Genomic DNA, 23,486 nt, shown 5'->3' with positions numbered 1-23,486 from the left:
TCAAAAGTATGTGGAAAAAGTGAAAACTGAAAAAAAAAATTATTCACCGGGGGCCACAGGGTCAGATTTTCGGTTTTTACTTGGAACAATGGTCAGATTTGTTAACACTTTCATTTTTTATTTGGATAATGCATGCAAGCGTAGGGACAAGAGTGGCTAGAATAGATTCTGCTACCTTCTCCCCTTGTTGGGTAAAAATGTCAAGCCTCCACATACATGCATCTCCCCTCCACCCTCTCGTGAAATGTCGATTTTCGAGATTAAAAAAAAAACAATAATTGCATTTTTTATTTCAATAACGCATGAGTAAACAGGGATATGAACGCAGATTTAATAGAGGCCCATAGAATTACGGGGACCGGCAAGGATTTGGAAAGTCTGAATACAAGTCCTGCTTACACCTAACAAGTGCTGAAATGGGACATAACCAGAGGTAGAAAGGTCTCGAAAGCACTTGGGAAGAGGCTTCCCAAGACCTATCCAGTTCTGAACGGAAAGACCTAAGTAGAACTTGTCAGGTCCAATTATTCGACTCGGGGCATGCCTCCTCGTCTCTTATAGTAATCGAGCTTCACATCATTCCATTTTCCCCATTATCCCATTTACCCTGATCTTCTTCATTTTTCATTCTAGTTCCTTCATCTTCATATATTTTTGAAAAAATGTATTTTTCATATTCATTTAATATTTCTCCTCATTATGAATGGGCTAAACAATATTGAATGATGGGATGGATATTGAAATGTGTTTCTCGATGTTTAGTTGATTATCATTAAAAAGAGATGTTTTTTTCATTTATCTTGAAGGGGAGTTTTTGAAAAACTTTCAGGAACAGCCCATTGTGCTCACCTTTCTTCATAAAAAATTGATTGATGACACACACCGAAAATATTTTGATTCAATGATTTTCCTTGATATGTCAAGGTTGATCGGTTCGCGCAGCTGAGCGGAGTTTTTTACATCGTTTAAAAATCAGAATAAGAAACACCCTAGCGGGCCGACCAGATGTGGGGGGTCCAGTTGACACTTTATGGTCCACCCCTGCACCCCGTCAACAACGCAGTAGGTGTCGGCAAACCCTCTAAATGCCCCCGAAGGGGCTCTAACATTTTTTTCCCTGTTTTTTTCGTACTGTATACTGATATCTACATAATACCTACATCAAGTCATACTGCAAATCGAATTTTGGAGATAGTTTTATTGCCTTGGGAGAAAAAACAAAGCAACTTTGCGATGGAATAACAAAAAAAATGATATTAACAATTATATGACAATTTAGAATTGTGTTTTCTCCTGCAATAATCATTTGTTATTTATGAAACTACTTCATTCCCTCAACAATGCAATGATCGAGCCGATAAAGTAATTTCATACATGTAAAGTAATAATGGTAGGAGAAAATACAATTATAAAAATTCATGTAGACGCAGGGGTTTCGTTTCCCCTTAAGAGAAATTCGAGTTTCGTGTTAGGATCTAAAACACAAGAATCCTCTAAATGGAGATATGATGGCTTCCGCACGTTCGAGAATGTTTTAATTAGCAGAAAAAAAAATATTTGAATTGAAAATAACAAAACGAAGAATATTTAAATTTAGAAATAGTTGAATGCAGCTGAGACCCCTAATTTCTGGACGGCTGGGCCATACTTTTTTATTATTTTTAAATGTCGATGAATAGAAAAAATAATTGATCACATGATTGTACACGAGTAATATTATATAAAGGTGAAATAAACAGTACAATTTTCATTTTACTTATGGAATATTTAATGCAAGTTGAAATCGTTCAGAAACTAACCCCCGTCCCGAAATTGATCTGTTTACCCTAGATCGCTGAGGGAACATTCCTAAATGGATTCTCAGAAACCATTATTCCTATAAAAAGAGAAATTTCTGAAATTTACTCCTTAATAGGTACACACAGGAAAAAAATTGTGAACAATTTCCGAACAAGTCAAGTAATTCAATAGCGAAGTGGTAAAACGGCACAAGTCAATTTCGGCTATTGACCACTTTTCAATGAATATCTCGGAATCTAAGGGAGATAGCAAAATTTTTATTGAACATTTTGTGTAGAGCCGATTGAGAGCTACAACAAATGTAATTATAAGAATTTTGCTCCCTCCCTCAGATTCGGCAATATTCCTCAAAAACTCGACTGGGAGATAAGTCGACTTGAACCGTTTTACCACTGGTAGGCGGAAAAAATAGCGGAAGGAAAAAATAGCCGATGAGTTGTAACACGTGTTGTGCATAGTAGGCGACAAAATGATCGGTCATTTTCGGGGTAGGCGGAAAAAATGACCGAAAATGAACGGTCATTTTGTCTTTTACCACACACGACGCGTGTTATTACACATCGGCTATTTTTTCCTTCGGCTATTTTTTCGTACATTCGATTTAAGTATATTATTCCTGATTCTAGTATATTTTATACTCAATTCAAGTATATTTTTTCCCGTGAACTCTGGGATGTAAAATGCGCCGACAGAAATCATAACATTATTCTTTTGAAATAGACCAAATATAAAAGTCATAGTACTGGCCAGATTGGTGGTTGACAAATGAGTGAATCCCCAATGGTGAGCGAATGCACGCAGAAGACATATGGCCCCATAAAAAAGAGATACAAGAGGGCCAAAAACTGTGCGCCATCTCTCTCACACGGTACAACCATCCCAGTTTTTCGATCCGATATTAATGGAGACCAAACACCGCACATTCTGTGTCGTCGTTGTTCCCCAGAGTGTGTACACCACATCGCAAAATGCCATAATGTCTATTCCGATATATAATGTGTGTACACTCCCCCTTTCTCCAACAATGGAATGATCTATGGAACGATCCTGGGTGTACGTTTATAGGTACATACAGATAGTTTTGGCTCCTTCTCCCTTCGGTCCTTTTTTATGTCTTCCACATTACAATCCTCCGTTTTTTCTCAGTCCTTTCGTGCGAACGATAAAAGTCGAATCAGTTTAATGTTATGAAGTTTGGGGCATATGTGGTAGTATAATGCCAACGGACCGCCCAATTTGTCATTATATGATGTGATAATGATTTATTCCGGGATTAGAAGGGGACAAAATCAAGAATGATGGAAGAAAAGATTCTTCATGTGAAAAAATCATGTTACCTTTTCATAAGCCAGAGAAATTGGACTTGAAAGAAATTTCTCTGTTGCAGTTCCTATGAATGGGGCGAATACGTAATGACATGCGGTTTCACTGGTTGGGGGGATGATTGGATATGATAGAATTAGAATACAGGTTCCATTGTATTATGTTCTGAGTGGGAATGCACTGTTTGAAAAAAAAATGTAATTCCAAGAATTACAATGATAATCTAATGATAATCTTCATAAAAGTGACAACATAGAGAAAAAGAGATTTGATGGTCAGGGACATGTCACTGATTTTCGCGAGTAATTCCCAATTATACTGTTGGAAAAAAATGAAATTTCATGGAAAGTTGACTACTAATTTTCAGAACACTGGTACTGAATGCGATTTAGGGGAAAAGATTTTTATGCAGCATAAAGACGAGAATTCCTTCATTTATTTGAATTTCCAATCTAACATGAATATTTAGTGACAAATTACACTGAATTTTCAGTGAAATCTGAAATTTCATGATGTTTTTACCCTTAAATCGCATTCAGTGTCACTGTTCTGAAAATTCAAGAATAAATCTACCGGAATTTACTGGTTTTCTATTAATTTTCAGGGAAACAGAAATCTCTGTTTGATTTTTCCACGGAGCTCTGTATTTTCAATGACGAAATTCCTTGAAATTTCAGTGGTAATTAAATTCGATAAAAATTCGGAAAAAGTGCACCGGAAATTTCAGACAAGAATTTGCACGCAGAGAAATGCTCAGTAAAAATTACGGAATTCACAGTTCGCTCACCGATTACGGAATCGACGTAGAAAATTTAAGTGACGGTATCGGAATTTTTNGACGAGAATTCCTTCATTTATTTGAATTTCCAATCTAACATGAATATTTAGTGACAAATTACACTGAATTTTCAGTGAAATCTGAAATTTCATGATGTTTTTACCCTTAAATCGCATTCAGTGTCACTGTTCTGAAAATTCAAGAATAAATCTACCGGAATTTACTGGTTTTCTATTAATTTTCAGGGAAACAGAAATCTCTGTTTGATTTTTCCACGGAGCTCTGTATTTTCAATGACGAAATTCCTTGAAATTTCAGTGGTAATTAAATTCGATAAAAATTCGGAAAAAGTGCACCGGAAATTTCAGACAAGAATTTGCACGCAGAGAAATGCTCAGTAAAAATTACGGAATTCACAGTTCGCTCACCGATTACGGAATCGACTTAGAAAATTTAAGTGACGGTATCGGAATTTTTTACAGGAGATTCAGGTAAAAATTACGGAACGCTCTGGAAAAATTCCGTGATTTTAGGTAAAAACTCAGTGATAGTTCCGTAAAATTTCCTACAACCGCATTTCACTCCGGAATTACGGAAAAGATACGTAATTTTTATTGAATATTTCTGTCCATGTGTAACAGTGTAAGACCAAATTTTTCAGCTCGGGTAAAGACACGCAAAAGGGCGTTGGCAATTTCGTTCCTACAAAACCCCGAATGAACATAATTCTCCCTTTCGTTCCGCTCAGGTCAAAAAACATAGAGTTGAGTTCAATCAAACATCCTCTCCATGCACGGAGTCAAATTGGATTTTCCCGAAAACCCCTCAGCGAAACGTATACGCGGCGCGTGACTATCTAGAAAAGGGGGACAACGAGTTTTCGGAAGGTATTATAGTCAAGGGATGATTTGGCTGAGGGTAGAGAAACTCAAACTGTGTATGTCTGTCTCTCTCGTCGAGCTCTGTAGGATCAAAGACGAACCCCACGGTGGTTGGCCGACTGGCCTGACGTATTAGGGATAAATTGACGTCGACAGGGCACGAGCAATTCTGCACCTTGCACGGCTTTGATCCGGTTTACCTGAGGGAACTGTTTCCTCTCACCCTCCATCCACCCTCTGAACATTCCCAATCATCAACCAATGTTAAAGGGATTTCATAACGGATGTTGCACACGTTGGTTATCCATCATTGCGGAATTATTGATAATTGCAATTTCACAGCTGAATTGGGTGCCACGTGAATTACAGCATACACTGAGAAAAAAATTCTTGAATCGGGTGTATAATATTCTGGAATCCGGAATAATATTTCATGATTTAGGGGAGGGTCGGGCAAAATGGGACATGTTGAGATCTTTTCCAATTGTCAATATCTTTATTTATAAGTAAAGATATTGGCTTGAGAAAATCACGAAACGTCCCATTTTACCCGACTCTCCCCTAGAACATTTTATTCTCGATTCTGGAATAATACATGAAGCAAATTATTTGGTGAATTGGTTGGTAATTCATTTTTTTAACAACTAGGTGTTGAAATTCACCAAATAATTTTTTCCGTGTATCTCGGAGTCCGGGATAGTTTATCCTCAATTCCGGAATAATATTCCCTTACAATTCCAGAACTTTAAGCAGCACAAAGACGAGAATTCCTTAATTTATTTGAATTTCCAATCGAACCTGAATATGGAGTGGCAAATTTCATTGAATTTTCAGTGAAATCTGAAATTTTATAATTTGTTACCCCTAAATCGCATTCAGTGTCACTGTCCTGAAAATTCAAGAATATAGTGATCGGAATTTTCCGGTTTTGTATTCATTTTCAGGAAAAAATGGAACTGATATTTACAGTCCTTTTTGATTTTTCCACGAAATTCCGAATTCTCAATGACGAAATTCCTTGAAATTTAAGTGATACTTAAATTCGATAAAAATTTCCAAAAAGTGTACCGGAAATTTCAGACAAAAATTTTTAACCGTGTAATCGGGATTCATACCTGAAGCGAAGATTCAGTTGTCGCTCCAACGATTGACCACTTTCCACTAGAACTCTTAATTTGTTTAGTCGATATTGTTGCGGAGCTTTGGAAGCTCAAAAAGCGTTCAACACGAACAACGACGACATCTGCTTGTATTTCTCGGAAAGATCTTGATTCCCATACTACCTACCTACCGGTGATAAACGGCAACATCTGAAAATAAGCTAGTCATCACTTTGCAGTGATATCTTGTGTGGATAAGACTCAACTGATAACTCTTTCCACATCGGTAAATAAATCACAATAATTACCGCGATTTTCGGATCGCACAGATTTTGCGCAATCTCGGTGCACTTTGAAAATAAACTCTGATTGTAGAAAAACATCTTACACAATCCGAAACTCCACAATCTCATTAACAATGGAACTTTATATTCATAACAATAAACCAAGATTGTGATTTTAAACTAATTTTACGTAATCACTAAGCATCAACTTTCAAGAGTTAAATGCGTGGGGATGATTGTCAAAATGAACGATTCTTACATTTTCCTCATCGATAAATTCGTCAGTTTCCTGGTGTTAGCGATTGGAAAACCTTCGCTCGAATTGTTCTCCATGAATCTGAATAGCGATCCGAGATAGACAATTGGGGCGAACATTCCGACCTCATAAAATGTTCGTTTTCCAACCGCATTTTTGGGCTCCGATAGAATGGGACCTACTCCACCGAAAAACTGGGCTTCTAATGATAATCTTCGCAACCAGTGTGCTCTGGAGACTCGTTGGATGGTACCGTTTGCAGAAACGCTATCGGGCATGTCTTGACAAAATCCCTGGACCAGCAGCCCTACCTCTTGTTGGAAACACAATAGAACTGAATCTTGATCATGAGGGTGAGTCGAATTGCAAAGGCTTTCCCGCGGGGGTAATCCGCGTGTCAGGAGGCGCACGGTGAAAAAAATTCCAGAAAAATTACTGTAGTAGCACGGTAAAATAGGTTCATTTGGACGGACCCGGAAAAATTCCTGTGCCAGCACCGGAATTCTGCCGTGCGCTGCAGGAATTTATCTCGGATTTACCGTGAAAAATTCTTGTACCCAGAAAATTTTCCTGTGCTGACATGGTAATTTTTCCGGATCCGTCCAAACAAACCCATTTTACCGTGCTGGTACAATAATTTTTCTGGAATTTTTTTCTCCGTGTGTGATGTGGTAGGGTGAATGCGGGACGGTCAAGGGAAATTTGAGTTTCACTTAAATGGGGATATGACTGCTTCCACATCTTCAAGAATGGTTTATAACGGACCATAAATATTTAGAAACAAAATGACATGCATTTTCAATTTTCCCCTGAATTTTTCGGATTTTTCCGAATTTTCACGGGATAATGGAACTGAAAAATCAAGTATTTTATTGATTTTCAGTTCATTCAAACAGAAAATCAATTAAATATTTGATTTTCCAGTGACAAAATATCCTCAATTTTCAATGGGAACTGAACACGATCAAAATTTTCGGGATTTGACACGGAAAATACAGACAAAAATTTTTAACAGTGCATAGGCACCATCAAATTTTGCTGGAAATGTCACTAGATATAAATTCCTGGGATTTGACACGTTATGAATGATTTTTTATCAAGTTCTAAATTCGGAGAAACTGGGAAACGATCGATAGAACGGCGTAGCAGCAACTGAAATGAATATATGTGGACGTACGCATGAAAAGGACTCACGTTGTCGATTCTAGTTTTCGAAATATTCACGTCATTTTTCAGGCTACTGGGGTCGTTTTGAGTTTAAAATTTGGGGGAATGTCATCAACATTATCGTCGTATGCATAGGTCCATGTCAAACTGGGCCTTTTTCATGCGGACATTCTGGTAGATATGACATATCTCGGAAATTTTCAAGAGAATCTCCTAATCAACTCCAAGAGATCTCGTAACAGATAAATCACACTGCCGAGCAAATTATTGGAAAATGTGAATTCCATTTTAGTTATTCACCGAAAATCAGTAAAAATTCTGCAACTCACAATTTGCTCACCGATTACGGAATCGACTCAGAAAATTTAAGTGACGGTATCGTCACTTTTCACAGGAGATCCAGATAAAAATTACGGAACGCTGGGGAAAAATTCCGTGACAGTTCCGTAAAATTTCCTACCACCACATTTCGCTCCGGAATTACGGAAAAGATACGTAATTTTTATTGAATATTTCTCTCCGTGTGCATGTTTGTGACCGTAAATTGGCTGGAAGGAGTTGTTCAATAAGAGCTTTAATGAGAGTAATCTCCGACATTTAGTTCGATTCTTTCATTCCTTCAGAGCTTTATCAAAGAATAATGGGAATGCGTATGCTCTGGGGCTCGCGCGAAGGCATCAACAAAGCGTGGGTGGGTCAGCACCCCTACATATTCGTCAGCAAAGCCTCCACGGTTGAAGCAGTTCTCAGCAGCAATCGCCACATTGATAAGAGCTCCGACTATCGTTTCCTGCGACCTTGGCTTGGAACAGGCCTGCTCACCAGTCACGGTAATACAACAATCAACTTTACGAAACCGCATAATTTCATAATTGCGCAGTAAATATTTACGAGCATTTTTCAACCATCAACCTAACAGGGAGTAAGTGGCATCAGCGAAGAAAAATCCTGACGCCGACGTTTCATTTTAAAATACTCGAGGACTTCATTGAAGTCTTTGGAGAACAGACTGAGGTTCTAGTGACGCAACTTTCACGCGAGGTTCACAATGAGTCGTTCAATATTTTTCCTTACGTCACCCACTGCACTTTGGATATTATCTGTGGTAAAACTTTGTCTCATAATTTACACACTGAAAAATCTAAACGTAAATTACGTTTTGTTAAGAGGATTTCACGGTTTGCTAAAAGTAATTTACGCTTAATGCCAATATGATGTCTGGTCGCTCTTTTCTGCCATGAAAATCGGAATTGAAGGAGATTTGACAATAAACGCAACGCAGTCTTGACGCAATGCTTGCAATTGTCAAAACAATCGAAGAACAGGTCAACGATTTTTATACACAATTGCAGGCGATGCGTGAAGTCTGCGTTGCGTTCATTGTGGAATCTTCTTTAGGCTTCAAAAAGGTGTCTTTTACGGTCAAAATGACAACGCAAATTACGCCCAAACAATGCGTTTTTTACGTTTCACTAGTGATTCCGTCGAGACTAGACGAGAATTATTTTGGAAAGATCATCACGGTCTAAAAAAACATCGAAAGTTTAGGAATCGTCGTAATTTCGAAAGACATTGGATCGGTGCATCTCGTCACGAACTTGGAAGAATCCATCCCGTCTGAGTTTCAGTATTTTCTGTTTTTCAAATGTTTGTCTCGATATCTGTCTCGTCTCGTGAACTTAAAAAACCGAAAATCTCGAGATCCAGGCAAGATAAATCCTCCCGGAATTGTGACGAGATGCACCGATCCAATGTCTTTCGAGATATTGCGACGATTCCAAAACTTTCGATGTTTTGCCAGACCGTGATGATCTCTTCAAAATAATTCTCGACTAGTCTCGACAGCATCACTACGTTTCACTAAGCACATGTCACGCTTAAGCACTCGTAAATTACGATCGTAATAGAAACGTATTTGTCGATTTACTTCTGTGTAATTTACAAAAAAACATCGTATTTTACGCTTGAAATAATTTTTTTTCTTCGTCGGTAACTACGGATAAGTAAACCTAAAATACGGAATCAATAATACGAAACTGTAAATTACGTGTATGAAACCGTAATTTACGGCGATTCTGTGCATAATTTACGAATACAAAATCATAATTTACGTTTGTGTAATCGTACTTTACGGCGATTTTGAGCGCAATTTACGCTTGAACTACGACTTCTTAAACGTAATTTACGTTTAGGTTTTTCTGTGTGTACTACCGTAACACCGACAATGATTTAAAGAATACAATTTTCTCATTCTAGAAACCGCGATGGGAAGACAAGTGTTTGCCCAAAACGATAGTGACAGCGAATATGTACGTGCTGTTTATACGTAAGTCGATATATTTGATCTATGCGGAAAGTCGTTCTTTCCACAGAGAGAACAATACCCGAAAAATTATCGCGCTTGCACTCTACATTGTCAAAAATATTGGACTGAAATTATCGGAACTCACTCGCTCTTTAGAAATTTCTAACAGTGACAATTTTTTTTCAGTAAAATTTCGAAAAATTGCGTAATTGCAAATTCGTAATTCAATGAAAAATGAACGGATATCGGGGATTTCTTTCTAGATACGCGGTAACGTATTGATCAAGAAAAAGTTGTGACACCAATTGTCCGACATCTCAGGTCGAACACTAAGGGCTAAGTCGATTTAATCTATTTTACCGCTTCGCTACCGAAATATTATCGATATCGTAAGAAAAAAACCTTTGAAAAATTCAACTGCATGTAGAATTTTTTCTTCGATTGATAGATAATTTTCACCCGATTGACAAGAAATTTTCATAATGCCAGCACCAGATTTTATTCTGGTGATTGGATCCACTCTGCGGTACATCAACTTTTTTTCTAGGTTTCCACATAATAATTCTCGCTTTTTATTTCTCCGTTTGGTTACATTACCATAAGATTCAATTTCTTTCTCCTGTTCATTATCAGCGAAATATGAATCCAGTATCCGTGACATGTTTTACTGTGATTATAAACACATCAACTTACAGCATTGGAAACATAATTCAAACCCGGCAGGCTACAATCTGGTACCATCCAGACTTACTTTTTAGAATTTCACCGCTGTATGAAAAACATCAGCAGTGCATACGTGTCCTGCATGCCTTTTCTAATAAGGTAATTATATTTGCCCAGTCACTGTAACGTATTATTAACATCTTTCATACGATTACATGAGTTTTTTCGGTAGGTGATATCAGAAAGAAAAATGGAAATTTCGAGTAATGTTGAAAACAATAATATTGACGAAGGAGATGGAGTGAAGAAGAAGCGCTTGGCTTTCTTGGATTTGCTGATTGAAGCTTCTAGAGATGGAACTCTTTTATCTAATGAAGATATTAGAGAAGAGGTTGACACGTTCATGTTTGAAGTAAGACGGGCAAAAATAGATGGGAAGAGAAAAACATTGTAAATTAATCAAACAATTGTATTGAACTTTTAATTGCATTGATTTTAGGGTCACGACACTACATCATCAGCAGTCTGCTGGACGCTTTATCTCCTCGGCTGCCATCCGGAGTATCAAGTAAATGAATAATAACATATTCTCATTATACGCGTATGAAAAAATTCCATAGATGAATCTAGTGCTTTCTCTGACAAATTTTATTGAATTTAGGCGCCGATTTGTGTTGAAAATTATCCAACTTTGTCGTGCGTTCTGCAATCGATATTTTTTCGTAGAAACAAGTCAATACATTAGTGACGCGTCGCGTTAAAGATACTACTGAGTCCCAAATATTTTCACTCAGGTTAATAGTAGATTGTGCACCAAGGGAGGAAAACAGGACATTCCAACCCGCGTGTGTATAAATATGCGGGTTTTGATTTGGTGAAATGTGTCCCGTAATCCCGAACACCGCACCCTGATCCAAAATCAGAGGCCAAAATTAGGATTGAAGAAATTGTCCTCCGAGTACCCCTCGACCTACAAAATTCATAGGATATTTCCCTCAAGTTTTCCTGCATATCAACGATCGGGATCAGTTTTGCAAGAAAATCCCGAGCGCAGCGCGAGCTTCTACAAAACTGATCCCTCTCGTTGCTATGCAATAAAACATTCGGGAAGTATTCGTTAATTTTGAAGGTCTTGGGGAATAATAGCCGACAATTTCACGTGATAAAACTTACCAAGAAGTTTCAGCCAACAATTTTGGTAGAGATGTTATTTCTCTGTGTAACTTATTTTGTTTGACTTAACTTCATACGGTTCCTTCAGAATGAAATTTAGGTTTTTCTTCTGAATTTTGTAATGAGACATAAGGAAAAAGTTGTACAATTTTTTATAGGACTGGACGAAAAAACATAATTTTCCAATAGAATTTTTTGGAAAAAGTGCTTTCTATTCAATTTTTTCATACTCAAAAATTGCAAAAAAAAAACAATGACGAATGACTTCAAAGGAACGTGTGATCGACGAATTGGAACAAGTTTTCGGTGAAGGTGATTACGACCGGCGGCCGACACTGAGGGACTTGAAGAGCATGAAGTACTTAGAGAGATGCATCAAGGAAGCATTACGCTTGTATCCCAGTGTTCCGCTGCTTGCTCGTCGCATAGCGGAAGACGTGCAAATTGGTAGAAAATGAACTATCCAGATATCATCAGAACATCTTTATTTGTAGTTAGGGATAATGAGGTGATTATTTTGTTATGCAGGGAAGTACACGATTCCCGAGGGAACGACAGCGATGGTTATAGTTCCAATGCTGCATAGAGACCCTGAGGTCTTCCCTCATCCTGAGAAATTCGATCCTGATAGGTTTCTGGCGGAGAATGCAAATGGGAGACATCCTTATGCTTTCATTCCTTTCAGTGCGGGGCCGAGGAATTGTATTGGTATACTTATAATAATTGTTACTTCCGAATGGAAGTCTTGTTTTTTTTTAGTCACGGAAAAATGATGTGAGAAAATTTGGCCCCGCGAATAAAATTACAAAATAATTATGGTGTTCCACGGTAAAATGACCTGATTTCAACGATTTAAAAAAAACTGCGGGTGTCTGTATTTTTGATACAGCTGTAATTTTACGTGGATACGTCTGTGGTCTTCCCTTCCGTTCACTGAACATCATAGTTTTTCATTGCATATATTTATATAGGTATATTAGAAGAATTCGGGATTTCGCACCGTCTCGTCATGATGAGAAATTTTTTATAATCACGATAGGATTGAATAGTTATGTACAACCAAAATCTCTAAACAAACGTTTAATTCAATATATTTCATTCACGACGAAATGGTCGCATGAAACGCCCTTTTTGCGCAATTTTATCTATGTCCTGCAATAGTAACCAATTTTCGATATTTTGGCGCTTACCGCTGTACATGTATTTCGTAGTGTGGCAGTGAATGTAGCAACACTGACGCCCGAAGAATCGACAGGGACTCACTCGCACCGGGCGGCGCAGCGCCGCTTTTCTGCCCGTTCGAAGTTTCTGTTTTTTTTTTTAGGTAAACAAATTTCCCGAGAAAAAAGCGGACAACGGCAACGCTTAATAAAAGAATTGAACTGGGAACTCTAATTTTTTCAGAATTTTTAAGCGTCGAGAAGCACGCTAAAATATAAAAAAACGAAAACGGGTGGCGGCGTCGCGTTCATTGAGCGAGTGATCGAGGGTTAATAGTACATTAGAGTACAAGGGCACAAATTTCGTTTTCGACGAATGCGAAGTTTACAGGCCGAGCCGAAGGCGAGGTCTGTATTCACATTCGTTGAAAACGAAGTTTATGCCCGAGTGGTCTATACTATTTTATGTCACATCGTGCAGACGTCGAGTTTGAAGCACGCTGCGCAAAGCGCAGCGTACGATAAACTCGACTTATTGCGCGGCGTGCCATAAATAATTTTTCATAAAATTTGCTTCGAGTTCGATGGAAATCGGCAAAAAAAAGGAATTCCATAATAAAGGCGCTAGGTTTTCCACCCGTTCTTGAGTGATAAAAAATTTACTGTTTTTTTGTAATGATGTCTTTCAATGTCTTTATTGTTCATTATTAAACAAAGAAAATGATTTCACAGGTCAAAAATTCGCTGTGTTGGAGGAGAAAGCAGTGATCTCAGGGGTTCTAAGAAAATATCGAATCGAGGCAGCGGAGCGTCGAGAGGACATCAGTATCACTGCCGAACTCGTAATCAGAGCTAAAAACGGCCTCAATGTTCGTATAACACCGCGATAATGAATGAAGGAATTCCACCTTTCTTCTCATTCTATTTTCAGGGCACTGAATAAAGTGTCTTGGAGCTGTTAACTCCATCTTTCGAAAGATCACTGTGGATAATTCATGTTTAGTACTATTTAATTTCTTACATTATCATTTTTTGTACGTTATCTGTTATAAATGGGATACAAACCACAGGTACGTTGTTTTAATTTCCATTTCCCCGGAGCGTCTCATGTCGGAATAAAAAGAGTTTCACTGAAAATTCGAATTCATTCCCCTCCTCTCCCTGTTATGTCACTAAAAATTTTATAATCATGGAAAATTACTGAGTAAATGAAATACTTCAGACAATAGTGCAATTATTTTTATGAGAAAAAACAATGCTCTTGGGGGGGGGCCGGGGGCGTTTTAGGATTGAGATAGAGAGCTGAAATTTTAAGAGGATTTTTACAAATTTATTTCCAGTCTTTTGAGGTGGCGGCACGTCAAAAATTTTGAATCAGAACTAGGAAAATATACCAAATAGCGGTGCCAAAGGAATCGTTATCTGCCCCATAAAAAAACAATCTATCGAGCTCGACCGAGGACCATGAAAGATTCTCTCACGGGGCGACTAAAGTCGGTCGGGTCGTATGAAAAATTCCTACGGAGAATTCGAACATTTCCTATAGAATTTCCTATAGGATTTCTTGTAAGAATCCCTATCAAGTATTTCCTATTGAATTTCCTACAGGATGTCTTATAGGATTTCCTATATAGGATATCCTATAACATTTTCAGTAGGATTTTCTATGAAATTTAGGGTCATAAGGGTCATGTAAAAGATCGTAAGATTTAGGTGACTCTGGGCGTTTAATCGACCAGCCACGTGTGTATCTAAATTCTAAATTCTAGCGTCATAAGGGTCAGAATGAGGATAAAAAAGTGATATGGGGGTCAGATGAGGATCGTATAAGGGTCATACGCAGGTCATAAGAGGCTCACATGGCCTTCATGTGACCCCCGTTACCTTTAAATGACTCTAATATGACCCATATATGACCCCCACGTAATCCCCATATGACACTGTTGACCCTCATTATGGCACTTATGCCCCTAAATTTTATAGAAAATCCTGTTGAAAATCTGACATGAAATCCTATGGAAAATTCTGTAGGATATCCTATAAGACAATAGAAAATCCTATGGGATATGCTATAGGAAATCCTGTAGGGAATGTGCGAATGTAGAATTCTAGGATATAGATAGGATATGCTATAGAAAATCCTATACGATTTTTTCATACGTGGTTGCTCGCCGCATCGAGCGGTTCCGTGAGGCGTTCGGTAATGCTCGGCAACTAACCCAGTCTCATCCATAGCTCGGACCTCTCCGTCTAACTAGTGTCTGCGCAATGCGTGAGAGATTCTCTAACGGTGCAAGCGCCGACCGTGGCGCTGACGGGTTACAGTGAAGGATGCAAATGCGTCACATGACCCGTCATATGACGGTCATGTGACCCTCATTTACGGTCATATGACGAGTTCATGACGGCTGTCACAATTCCCCCTCCCCCTTCTGTGACCGTCACAACTTGTCAAGACAAAATGACAGTCATTTTTCATCTATATAGATGAAACTTTATTTTTTTCTCAGTCAATTTTCAGTTGAATTCCTTTTTTATTGCCCTAATTCGCATTTTGAGCTGGAAATCCCGATTTTTTTCCATCCATATAGATTAGAAAACTATTTTGTTTTATTCATGACCGTCACAAATTGGAAATTAGTTATGACCGTCATTATGCAACTATATAGATGGTTTGACAACAATTTGGTTACAAATGATTTGTGATTATCATTTGTAGTTGGAAAATTTGTGCGGCACATGACCGTCATTTTTTGGTCATATGACGCGATCTAAAAAATGACGGTCATTTTGCATCTGTAGTTACAGTGCTTCCTGTCAAAGGAGTAACCCGAGCCGTATCCCCCCCACTTACGTTCATTCTCCCCACCACTGAAATCGAGGTTACATCTTTCGCAGAAATCAGTATAGGCTCGTACCCACACAGAGAAAGTGAAACTCATTCTGACAGCAAATGGTCAGTCCAAAACGAACCAAGGGAAACGTTTCATCGACAGTGACCGCCGGGATAGTTTGGAACGTCATCATTGGCTTACCAATCGACTCGTGACAAAGCGAATAAAGAAAATTGTCCATCTGTGTGCTAACCGCAACTAAAATCGAATATTCACATTAGTTAGGTCCAAGTACTGCGCAAAACAAATAAACGAGTGAGGAAGAAGTCAAAATGAAGGCGATAATATTCGCCCTCAGTGCACTATTTGCTGGTAAGTTTTTATTCTCTTATTTTCCACGATAATTTCAACTCGCTGAGGGCACGAACGGGTGATAAACAAGGAATGCTGTTGTTATCGAACCCCCATTTGGCAGTTAGAATAAAGAAAATAACCCCGAAGTCCATTGACCATTGATGATGCTGCATTATCCGAGCCTTCAGACATCTGCGTATTGTTATGGCCAGCTAATAAAATTAATTTGCGTCGTAATAATGATTATTTTCGGCACAATTGACCCTCTGAAGCCACACACGTGAGCATCAGGTGCAGAATGCCTGATAATTCCGATGCAAAACAGGATTTTTACACGTAATCACGCAATTTATATTGTATTAGTCACAAAAGGAATGTGAGGTTACTTCCAACGAAATGGATGACTCAGGCACTGGAAGATTGTCTCTACCACCAGAATTGTTCGACTGCCACTAACTCTATATCCTATTTAATTCCGTTAATAGAATGGAAATGCCTCATTTGTATGGGTTTGTTAGCCATTATTGAGGTCACTTCAATGGGGTATTGGATGCTTTTGAACTCGATTATTCGTTCTATTAAATTCTAGAATTTATTGTTATTTTGATTTCCTCTTAATCAGCGACCACAGCTCTTGCATGATGCAGAGGAAATCAGAGATATCACGTTTTGTTGTTAGATATTGGACCTTGTCCTGTTTATTTGACACTGACGGACCAATTAGTCATTGATATAAAGAAATATGGAAATGTAGCTATTGTGGAGTATAATGGTGGTATTATGATGATGAAGAGGGGTTGGATAATGTTTTCATTTTTGCAGTTGCAGCAGCTAGAATTATCAATGATGGGAATCATTTGTTGGGAGCTAAACAGTGTACGTGGGGTCCTGGATATTGGTGTATGAATATCACGTAAGACAATTCCTCAATTTTTCCATAATAAACAGCTATTTTCAATGTACTTTTCGAATTGAGTGGTCGAGAATAAGATTTTTAGCAGGGGTTTTTTGTAGAATATTAAATTTTCTAAAAAGAAGGTCTTGTGATGAATCGTTCTAGACTAGTTCGTTCTTTTAATATTCCTAAGAGCATTTGCAAATTAATCGCTGATTGTTCTCTTCTTACATTGTCGATTATTTTGCAAATACCTTTTGAACTATCTAATCGGTTTAGAGGAAACCGTCAGAAGGAATCCTTCTTTTGTGTGATATGAAATTGAATGTCTTTCTTTACAAGATATTTAGAAAATTATCTACACGCAAATTTCGGACTGATCTCTTCTGACTTGAGCGATTTTTTTCAAAATATCTTTGAAACGAAATTCTATAGAAAATTTCTTAAGGGAATAAGTTATACAGAAAAATTGAATTCTATTGACTTTTTCTACTGAATATTTTCTATTGAACATTTCAATAGAATCGGCCAAAAACTAATAGAACAGTTCAATAGAAATTCAATAGAATTTTCTAACGAATTCAATAGGTTTTTCTATTAAATTTTTTCGTCCGTGTCCCTAAACCTCTTCACTCTAAAGTGGTTGCAAAATAATCTCCACCTGAATTCCGGTCTCAATTGGTTTCAGACATTGCCCGATTCGTAGAAATATTTGTTTTGAATATTTAATATGAAAAATTTGATGATTTAGGAATGCTGCTGGATGCAATGCAACCACCCACTGCATCAAGCACGTATGGAGTACGATGCAAGTTCCAGAGGACCATGACAGTGTCTGTGACATTTGCAAAGACATGGTGACCCAAGCACGTGATCAACTTCGGAGCAATCAGACCCAGGAAGACCTCAAGGCTGTCTTCGAGGGCAGTTGCAGACTCATGATGATCGAACCTGTTGTTAAAGAGTGTGACAGACTCGTCGACCAGTTTATCCCCGAATTGGTGGAGACTCTGGCATCTCAGATGGATCCATCTGTCGTCTGCTCAGTCGCTGGTCTTTGCAACTCAGCTCGCATCGATCAATTGCTCGTCGAGCACGAGGCGATGCTTAAGAAGGTATATCTGAGATAACATACATTTCATGAATTATTTATAAACTCTCATGTGGAAACTAACGGTCGAGTGGCGATTAATCAATTGACCTTTCGACATTGCTTTACTCAGCTTTCGATAGTGGACAGAAAAAATGGTGGCTGTCGCTGTAAATTACAATTCAACGAAATAACACTCAAAGAATACGAAGGAATAGTTATAGAATTTGATAATAAATATTGCATTGCAATTGTTACAATTTGTGAAAATTTTTCATTTTTTGGAGTGACTCAAAGATATCAATTAAAGAATTTTAAAGAGATAATCTTTTCTTCTTAGTTCAGCAATTAAAAAATAACCGTCAAGATTTTTTCACATGGGCAGTCACTTGAAAAAATATGCGTAGCGAATTGGAAATAATGATTTGCACTCAATCTTTCACTATTAAAGAGTACAAATTCCCGTCCACAACATTTCCATTTCAACCTATTCAACTCATGTCTCCAGATCAACCCTAGAGCCGTATCCCTCAAGAACGACGAGCTCACTCCAGACGAGTGCTCTCAGTGCTACACGATAGTAACCCACATGGAGAGCAAGCTTTCCCAGACCCCACCAGACCAAATGGCCAACGAATTAGTCTCTCTCTGCGGTCAACTTGGCTCCTTCTCCGATGCCTGCGCCTCCCTAGTCCTCGTGAACTTCGACACTATCTACAGCCACGTAAAAGACAACTTCAAGGCCAACAACATCTGTCACCTATCCGGCCAGTGCAGCGGCAAATACCACAAGCACGAGGTCGAAGCCGATAAGGGTCCAGTCGTTGAAATCCGTCCACTATCAAGCGTGGGAATGGTGGAAGTGGGTGACGATCTCCCCTGCAAACTCTGCGAGCAATTGGTCGGACACTTGAGAGACCTCCTCGTGGCCAACACTACAGAATTGGAATTCCAACAAGTTCTGGACGGTCTCTGCAAGCAGACCAAGTCCTTCGCTGACGAGTGCAAATCTCTCGTCGACCAGTACTACCCGGAGATCTACGAGTACCTCGTCCACGGATTGAACAGCAACGCCATCTGCCAAATGGGAGGAATCTGTCCACTACCAGGTAAGGTGGAGACGCCCATCATGCCTCTCCTCCCCCGACGCCCAGCAGAAATTGCAGTTCGTATTATGAACGAACAGAAGCAGAAGAACGTAGGGGTTGGCGGTGCAGGACAAAGAAAGACCTATCCCAAAACTGAAGCTGACGAGATGCAACTTCCAATCGAGAGACTCCAGCCATTTGCTGTCCTGTCCCTTCCCAAGATGGACGTCGAAGGCCAGCAGACATGCTCCTTCTGCGAGTACCTCTTGCATTACCTGCAACAGGTAATCACAAGCCCAACGACTGAGGATGAAGCGAAACAAGTTTTGGACAAGGTCTGCAAGAAGTTGCCTGGCAGCGTTGAAGGTACCTGTGACGAGTTCGTCAGCACTTATGGACAGGCTGTGATTGCTCTGCTAGCTGAGGAGATCGATCCTTCAATCGTTTGTCCCGTTATACATGTCTGCCCATCAGAGGCCGCCATGGAGGCCTGGGGAGCTATTCCTCGGGAGTTGACGCTGGAGGCTGAAGTTCAGAACAAACCCAGCTGTCCTCTCTGTCTTCTAGCTGTCACTCAACTGTACAATGTCATCAAGGATAACAAAACTGAGGCGAATATCGAAAAGGAGTTGGATAAGCTTTGCAATCATCTCCCCAAAGACTTGAACAACCAATGTGTGGACTTGGTGAAGGGCTATAGCAAGGAACTTGTTGAGATGCTTCTGGCGGATCTCACGCCTGAGGAGGTCTGCGTCGCCGTCAAATGGTGTGACGCTCAGAAGAACGTAGAACCTACTGGCTACTTCCCCATGGACCAGGAAGGAGAGATCATGACTAACGAAATACCGAATTTTCCGGTCCACGCGGAGAAGAAGACTAAGGATGATCAAAAATGCGTTGTTTGCGAGTTTATTATGCAGTACGTCGAGAAGGCAATGAAGAATAAATCAACGAAGGATACGATTGAGAAGGTTGTTCATGGAGCTTGCAATTATCTTCCGAAGACTGTCTCAAAGGAGTGTAATGACTTTGTTGATCAATACGCTGACATTGTGATTGATCTGTTGGCGCGGGAAGTCAGTCCCAAAGAGGTTTGCACTGTGATTGGACTGTGTCAAGCTGACATGCAGAAGGTAATCGATTCCATCGCTGAATGCGCATTGTGCCAGGGGATCATGTCGTCGGTTGATACCATGTTGACGGATCCAAAGGTCGATGAGAAGATTGAGGCTGTTGTGGGTAAAGCATGCACGCTGCTTTCTCCCAGCAAGCAGGGCAAGTGCACGATGATGCTGGAGATCTATGAGCAGAGCATCATCAATCTTTTGAAGAATGGGGTCAACACCAAGGAGGTCTGCAGGAAACTCTCACTCTGCTCGAGCAGCGATTTCTTTGCTATGTCTACTGAGCATTTCAGAGACAGGAGGGCTGATGATTTGGGGAAGAGAAGGTGCACCTGGGGAGAATCTTATTGGTGCGGTGATATGAATGCAGCTAAGGAATGTGATGTAAGTTGTTCATGAATTTTACTAGGGGGGTCGGCCAAAATGGGACGTATTGACATCTTTTCCAATTGTCAATATCTTGCTTTATAAATGAAGATATTGACAATTAGAGAAGATAACGAAACGTCCCATTTTGTCTGACTCTCTTCTACTATTTCAGTAGTAAAATGGTCAAACGGGTTAAGTCGGTTTTGGCTATTGGCCAGGTTTCAAGGAATATCTCGAAATCTAAGGGAGATAGCAAAATTTTTTTCATAACGTTTTTAGTAGCACGCGATTTGCTCTACAAAAAAGGTTATTATGAAAATTTTGCTATCTCCCTTGAATTCAGAAATATTTCTGGAAAACTCAACTACATACTAAATTGACTTGGACCGTTTGACCACTTCGCTAATGATTTCGTGGTTTATAAGAATCGGTTTGCAAACATCTTTGAAACTAGTACATTTAGAAAGAAAAGATAGGTAAACTTTTTTATAACTCTTAGAACTTTGCTCAGGAAAATTCTTCTGGCTCGCCATGAGAATCCTTGTTCTTTCGAAAATATTCACAGATGAAACTGCCCATTACGTTTCAAATTATGTCTGCTACTAATAAATCTGGAGAAACATTCCAGAAAAACTTTTTTGAAAGCCACACTGAGAGAAAAACATCAAAACTCTCAAACAAGTTTTACTTGTGCCATTTTTCCATTCGGAAACAAAAAAGAAATAACTGCATAGTTTATAATTCATATTTACCAGGAAATTTTCTTCTTGATGAACAAGAAATTCGAAATACCTTGGGGTGTGTTATACCCCCAGAAAAGTAATGAAGGATTAAAAAACTAATCTCTACATTCAATTGCGATACATCCTTGCTTCTTCTAATTCCTGATGTATTGTTAAATGAAAGAATTTGCTTTCCTTACAGGCCGTGGAGCACTGCAAAGTCAATGTATGGAAGAGTGATACTCCGGCCACCCCTCGTCATGCTGAGTTCACCGAGGAGAAATCAAGATCTTAAAATATAATTTTTCTAAAAACCTTCAAGATATTTCATATAGGAAACATCATCTCATAATCAGAAATTAAAAATTTTACAAGTTTCCTCTACTTAACTATAAAGAAGTATAAGCGGGGGACAGGCAGTGAGATCTTCCGTGGTAAATAATCATACTCGAACCAAAAGAATCATTGAATAATGAAGTGACTAACATTACTCATTAATGGATGTATGTAGACGCTATTAAATGCCTTTTTTTCTTATAAAATATATCTAATTCATTGTATTTCAATAAGGTTCTCCATTAAGGCAGTGAGGAATTTGGAAAGTGATTGTTCTCTATATGCCTTGTGAAAATTTATACTTTTTAATTTCAATGAGGGACATACTAGTAGAGAGAGGGGATTGAATTCGTTACATTGTACAGTAACTGTGATAACGATTAAATGTTCTGCATAAGGAGTTTTATTTGTTTTGAGGTGACTCACCCCAGCAGTTGCAATAAAAAAATTATATGAAATATTTCAAAGTTATATCATTTTTCTACTGAAGATGTGAAGAGGTATTTTTTTTATCACTTACAGTGAAGAAAGAATTATACTATTTTCCTCTGACCTAAATGATTTGACAATTACGATTCGTTTATTCATGTTTCACATAATGGTATTCAATTCTTTTTTGTTTGTTAGGTGGGCTCCATGGAAATTTGACGCAAGACGATTGTCCTCATCAAAATCGCCTTAATTTCTCCGTTCGATATATCCGCGATGTTCAAGTTCTCATTTTCGATTCGAGATATTGCTCATGCTTTCCTATTCTAAAAATAATATACACTTAAAGTCGATAACTATCGACATCTCGCAAGTCTGTCACGCTTATTCCTCATTTGTTCCAGTCGTCTGAGGTGGTAAATTTAATTCATGATTAATTTAATTTTGAGATCTTCAATTATGATTGTTACAATTACAGCGCGCTGTAGCGCCCGTTCGGTCTCGTGTCTTTAAATTAAAATAAATTTGTTTCATCATTGGAGGCACCTGCGTCTTCCATATTGACCACGATGGTTAATGTCGACTCGTACTTTGAAAATTCCTCGCGTACGTCGGTAAATTACCATCCCAAGAATGTTCCCCTCATTCACACTGAGCGGACGTAGATGGAAATACCTGTGCAATTTTTCGCAGAATACGTTCCCGACTTTAAGGGGTAACAGAATGTAGCTAATTTTTCAAAATTTGAAAAAAAATTCCTGCCGAAAGTTATCGATGTTTTTACAAATCGAAGTAAATTAATCTCCAAGAGGCGATTATAACGATAAATGTGCTTCGGCTTCGAAAAATATTAATAACTTTGAGAAGGAAAGTTGTTTGAAAACTTCCAGGAAACGTCCGCCTTCTGTTACCCCTTAATTAGCAACTGATCGGTGCTAAAAAATGATTGCTATCAATTGGAGGTAAGCGGTCAGGGGCATTTTATTTCAGTTCTAAAAAACAAATTTAGCATCTAACATGTTATCATTATCAATTTCTGTAAATTAATCCCATCACTCTGTTTATTTTTTTTTTAATTCTTGGATTTTCCTATAAATAATTAATCTTCATTCTTTTTCCTTTCACTTGAATAATTATGTACGGCTTTTTAAGGAACGAGTTATGATCCTCGCGATAATATATTCCAATTAATTCGATTAATCCAATTAATTTAATTTAATGTAATGAAATATTCCATTAATTTCAGGATATCTATTATTCTGTTTTCGTTTAGTTATTCATTGACTAAATTGAACCTGCGCAATAATTCCACAAAATTTTTATGATTTCATCTTTATTTCAGCCCTCGTAACTCA

General features: G+C 38.5%; 3 protein-coding genes across 3 annotated transcripts in view; 2 read left to right on the top strand and 1 right to left on the bottom strand.

Annotated features, from left to right (window-relative positions):
* Positions 1–5,934, bottom strand: part of LOC107042825 (uncharacterized protein C1orf194) — a 23,765-nt gene extending 17,831 nt beyond the window's left edge. The window contains exon 1 of the mRNA XM_015264025.1: positions 5,898–5,934. The gene's annotated coding sequence lies outside the window, so the exon portion shown is untranslated. The remainder of the gene's footprint in view (positions 1–5,897) is intronic.
* Positions 5,935–6,475: 541 nt separating this feature from the next.
* LOC107042815 (cytochrome P450 4c3) lies at positions 6,476–13,934 on the top strand. Its single transcript, XM_015264016.1, has 10 exons — positions 6,476–6,775; positions 8,213–8,419; positions 8,509–8,694; positions 9,846–9,915; positions 10,590–10,716; positions 10,790–10,969; positions 11,057–11,125; positions 12,003–12,177; positions 12,259–12,438; positions 13,623–13,934. Exons 1-10 carry the CDS (start codon positions 6,556–6,558, stop codon positions 13,778–13,780), a joined length of 1,572 nt encoding a protein of 523 aa, XP_015119502.1. The 5' UTR covers positions 6,476–6,555; the 3' UTR covers positions 13,781–13,934.
* A 1,879-nt stretch (positions 13,935–15,813) lies between these two features.
* On the top strand, positions 15,814–22,162 carry LOC107043663 (prosaposin). Its single transcript, XM_015265248.1, has 5 exons — positions 15,814–16,096; positions 16,901–16,991; positions 17,725–18,088; positions 18,572–20,659; positions 21,569–22,162. Exons 1-5 carry the CDS (start codon positions 16,057–16,059, stop codon positions 21,659–21,661), a joined length of 2,676 nt encoding a protein of 891 aa, XP_015120734.1. The 5' UTR covers positions 15,814–16,056; the 3' UTR covers positions 21,662–22,162.
* Positions 22,163–23,486: the final 1,324 nt, after the last annotated feature.

Source organism: Diachasma alloeum, unplaced genomic scaffold (genome assembly GCF_001412515.2).
Source record: "Diachasma alloeum isolate Michigan unplaced genomic scaffold, Dall2.0 Dall_scaffold_00179, whole genome shotgun sequence".
Lineage (NCBI taxonomy): Eukaryota > Metazoa > Arthropoda > Insecta > Hymenoptera > Braconidae > Diachasma > Diachasma alloeum.
Note: the sequence above shows the minus strand (reverse complement) of the source record. Positions and strands in the feature narration are given on the sequence as shown.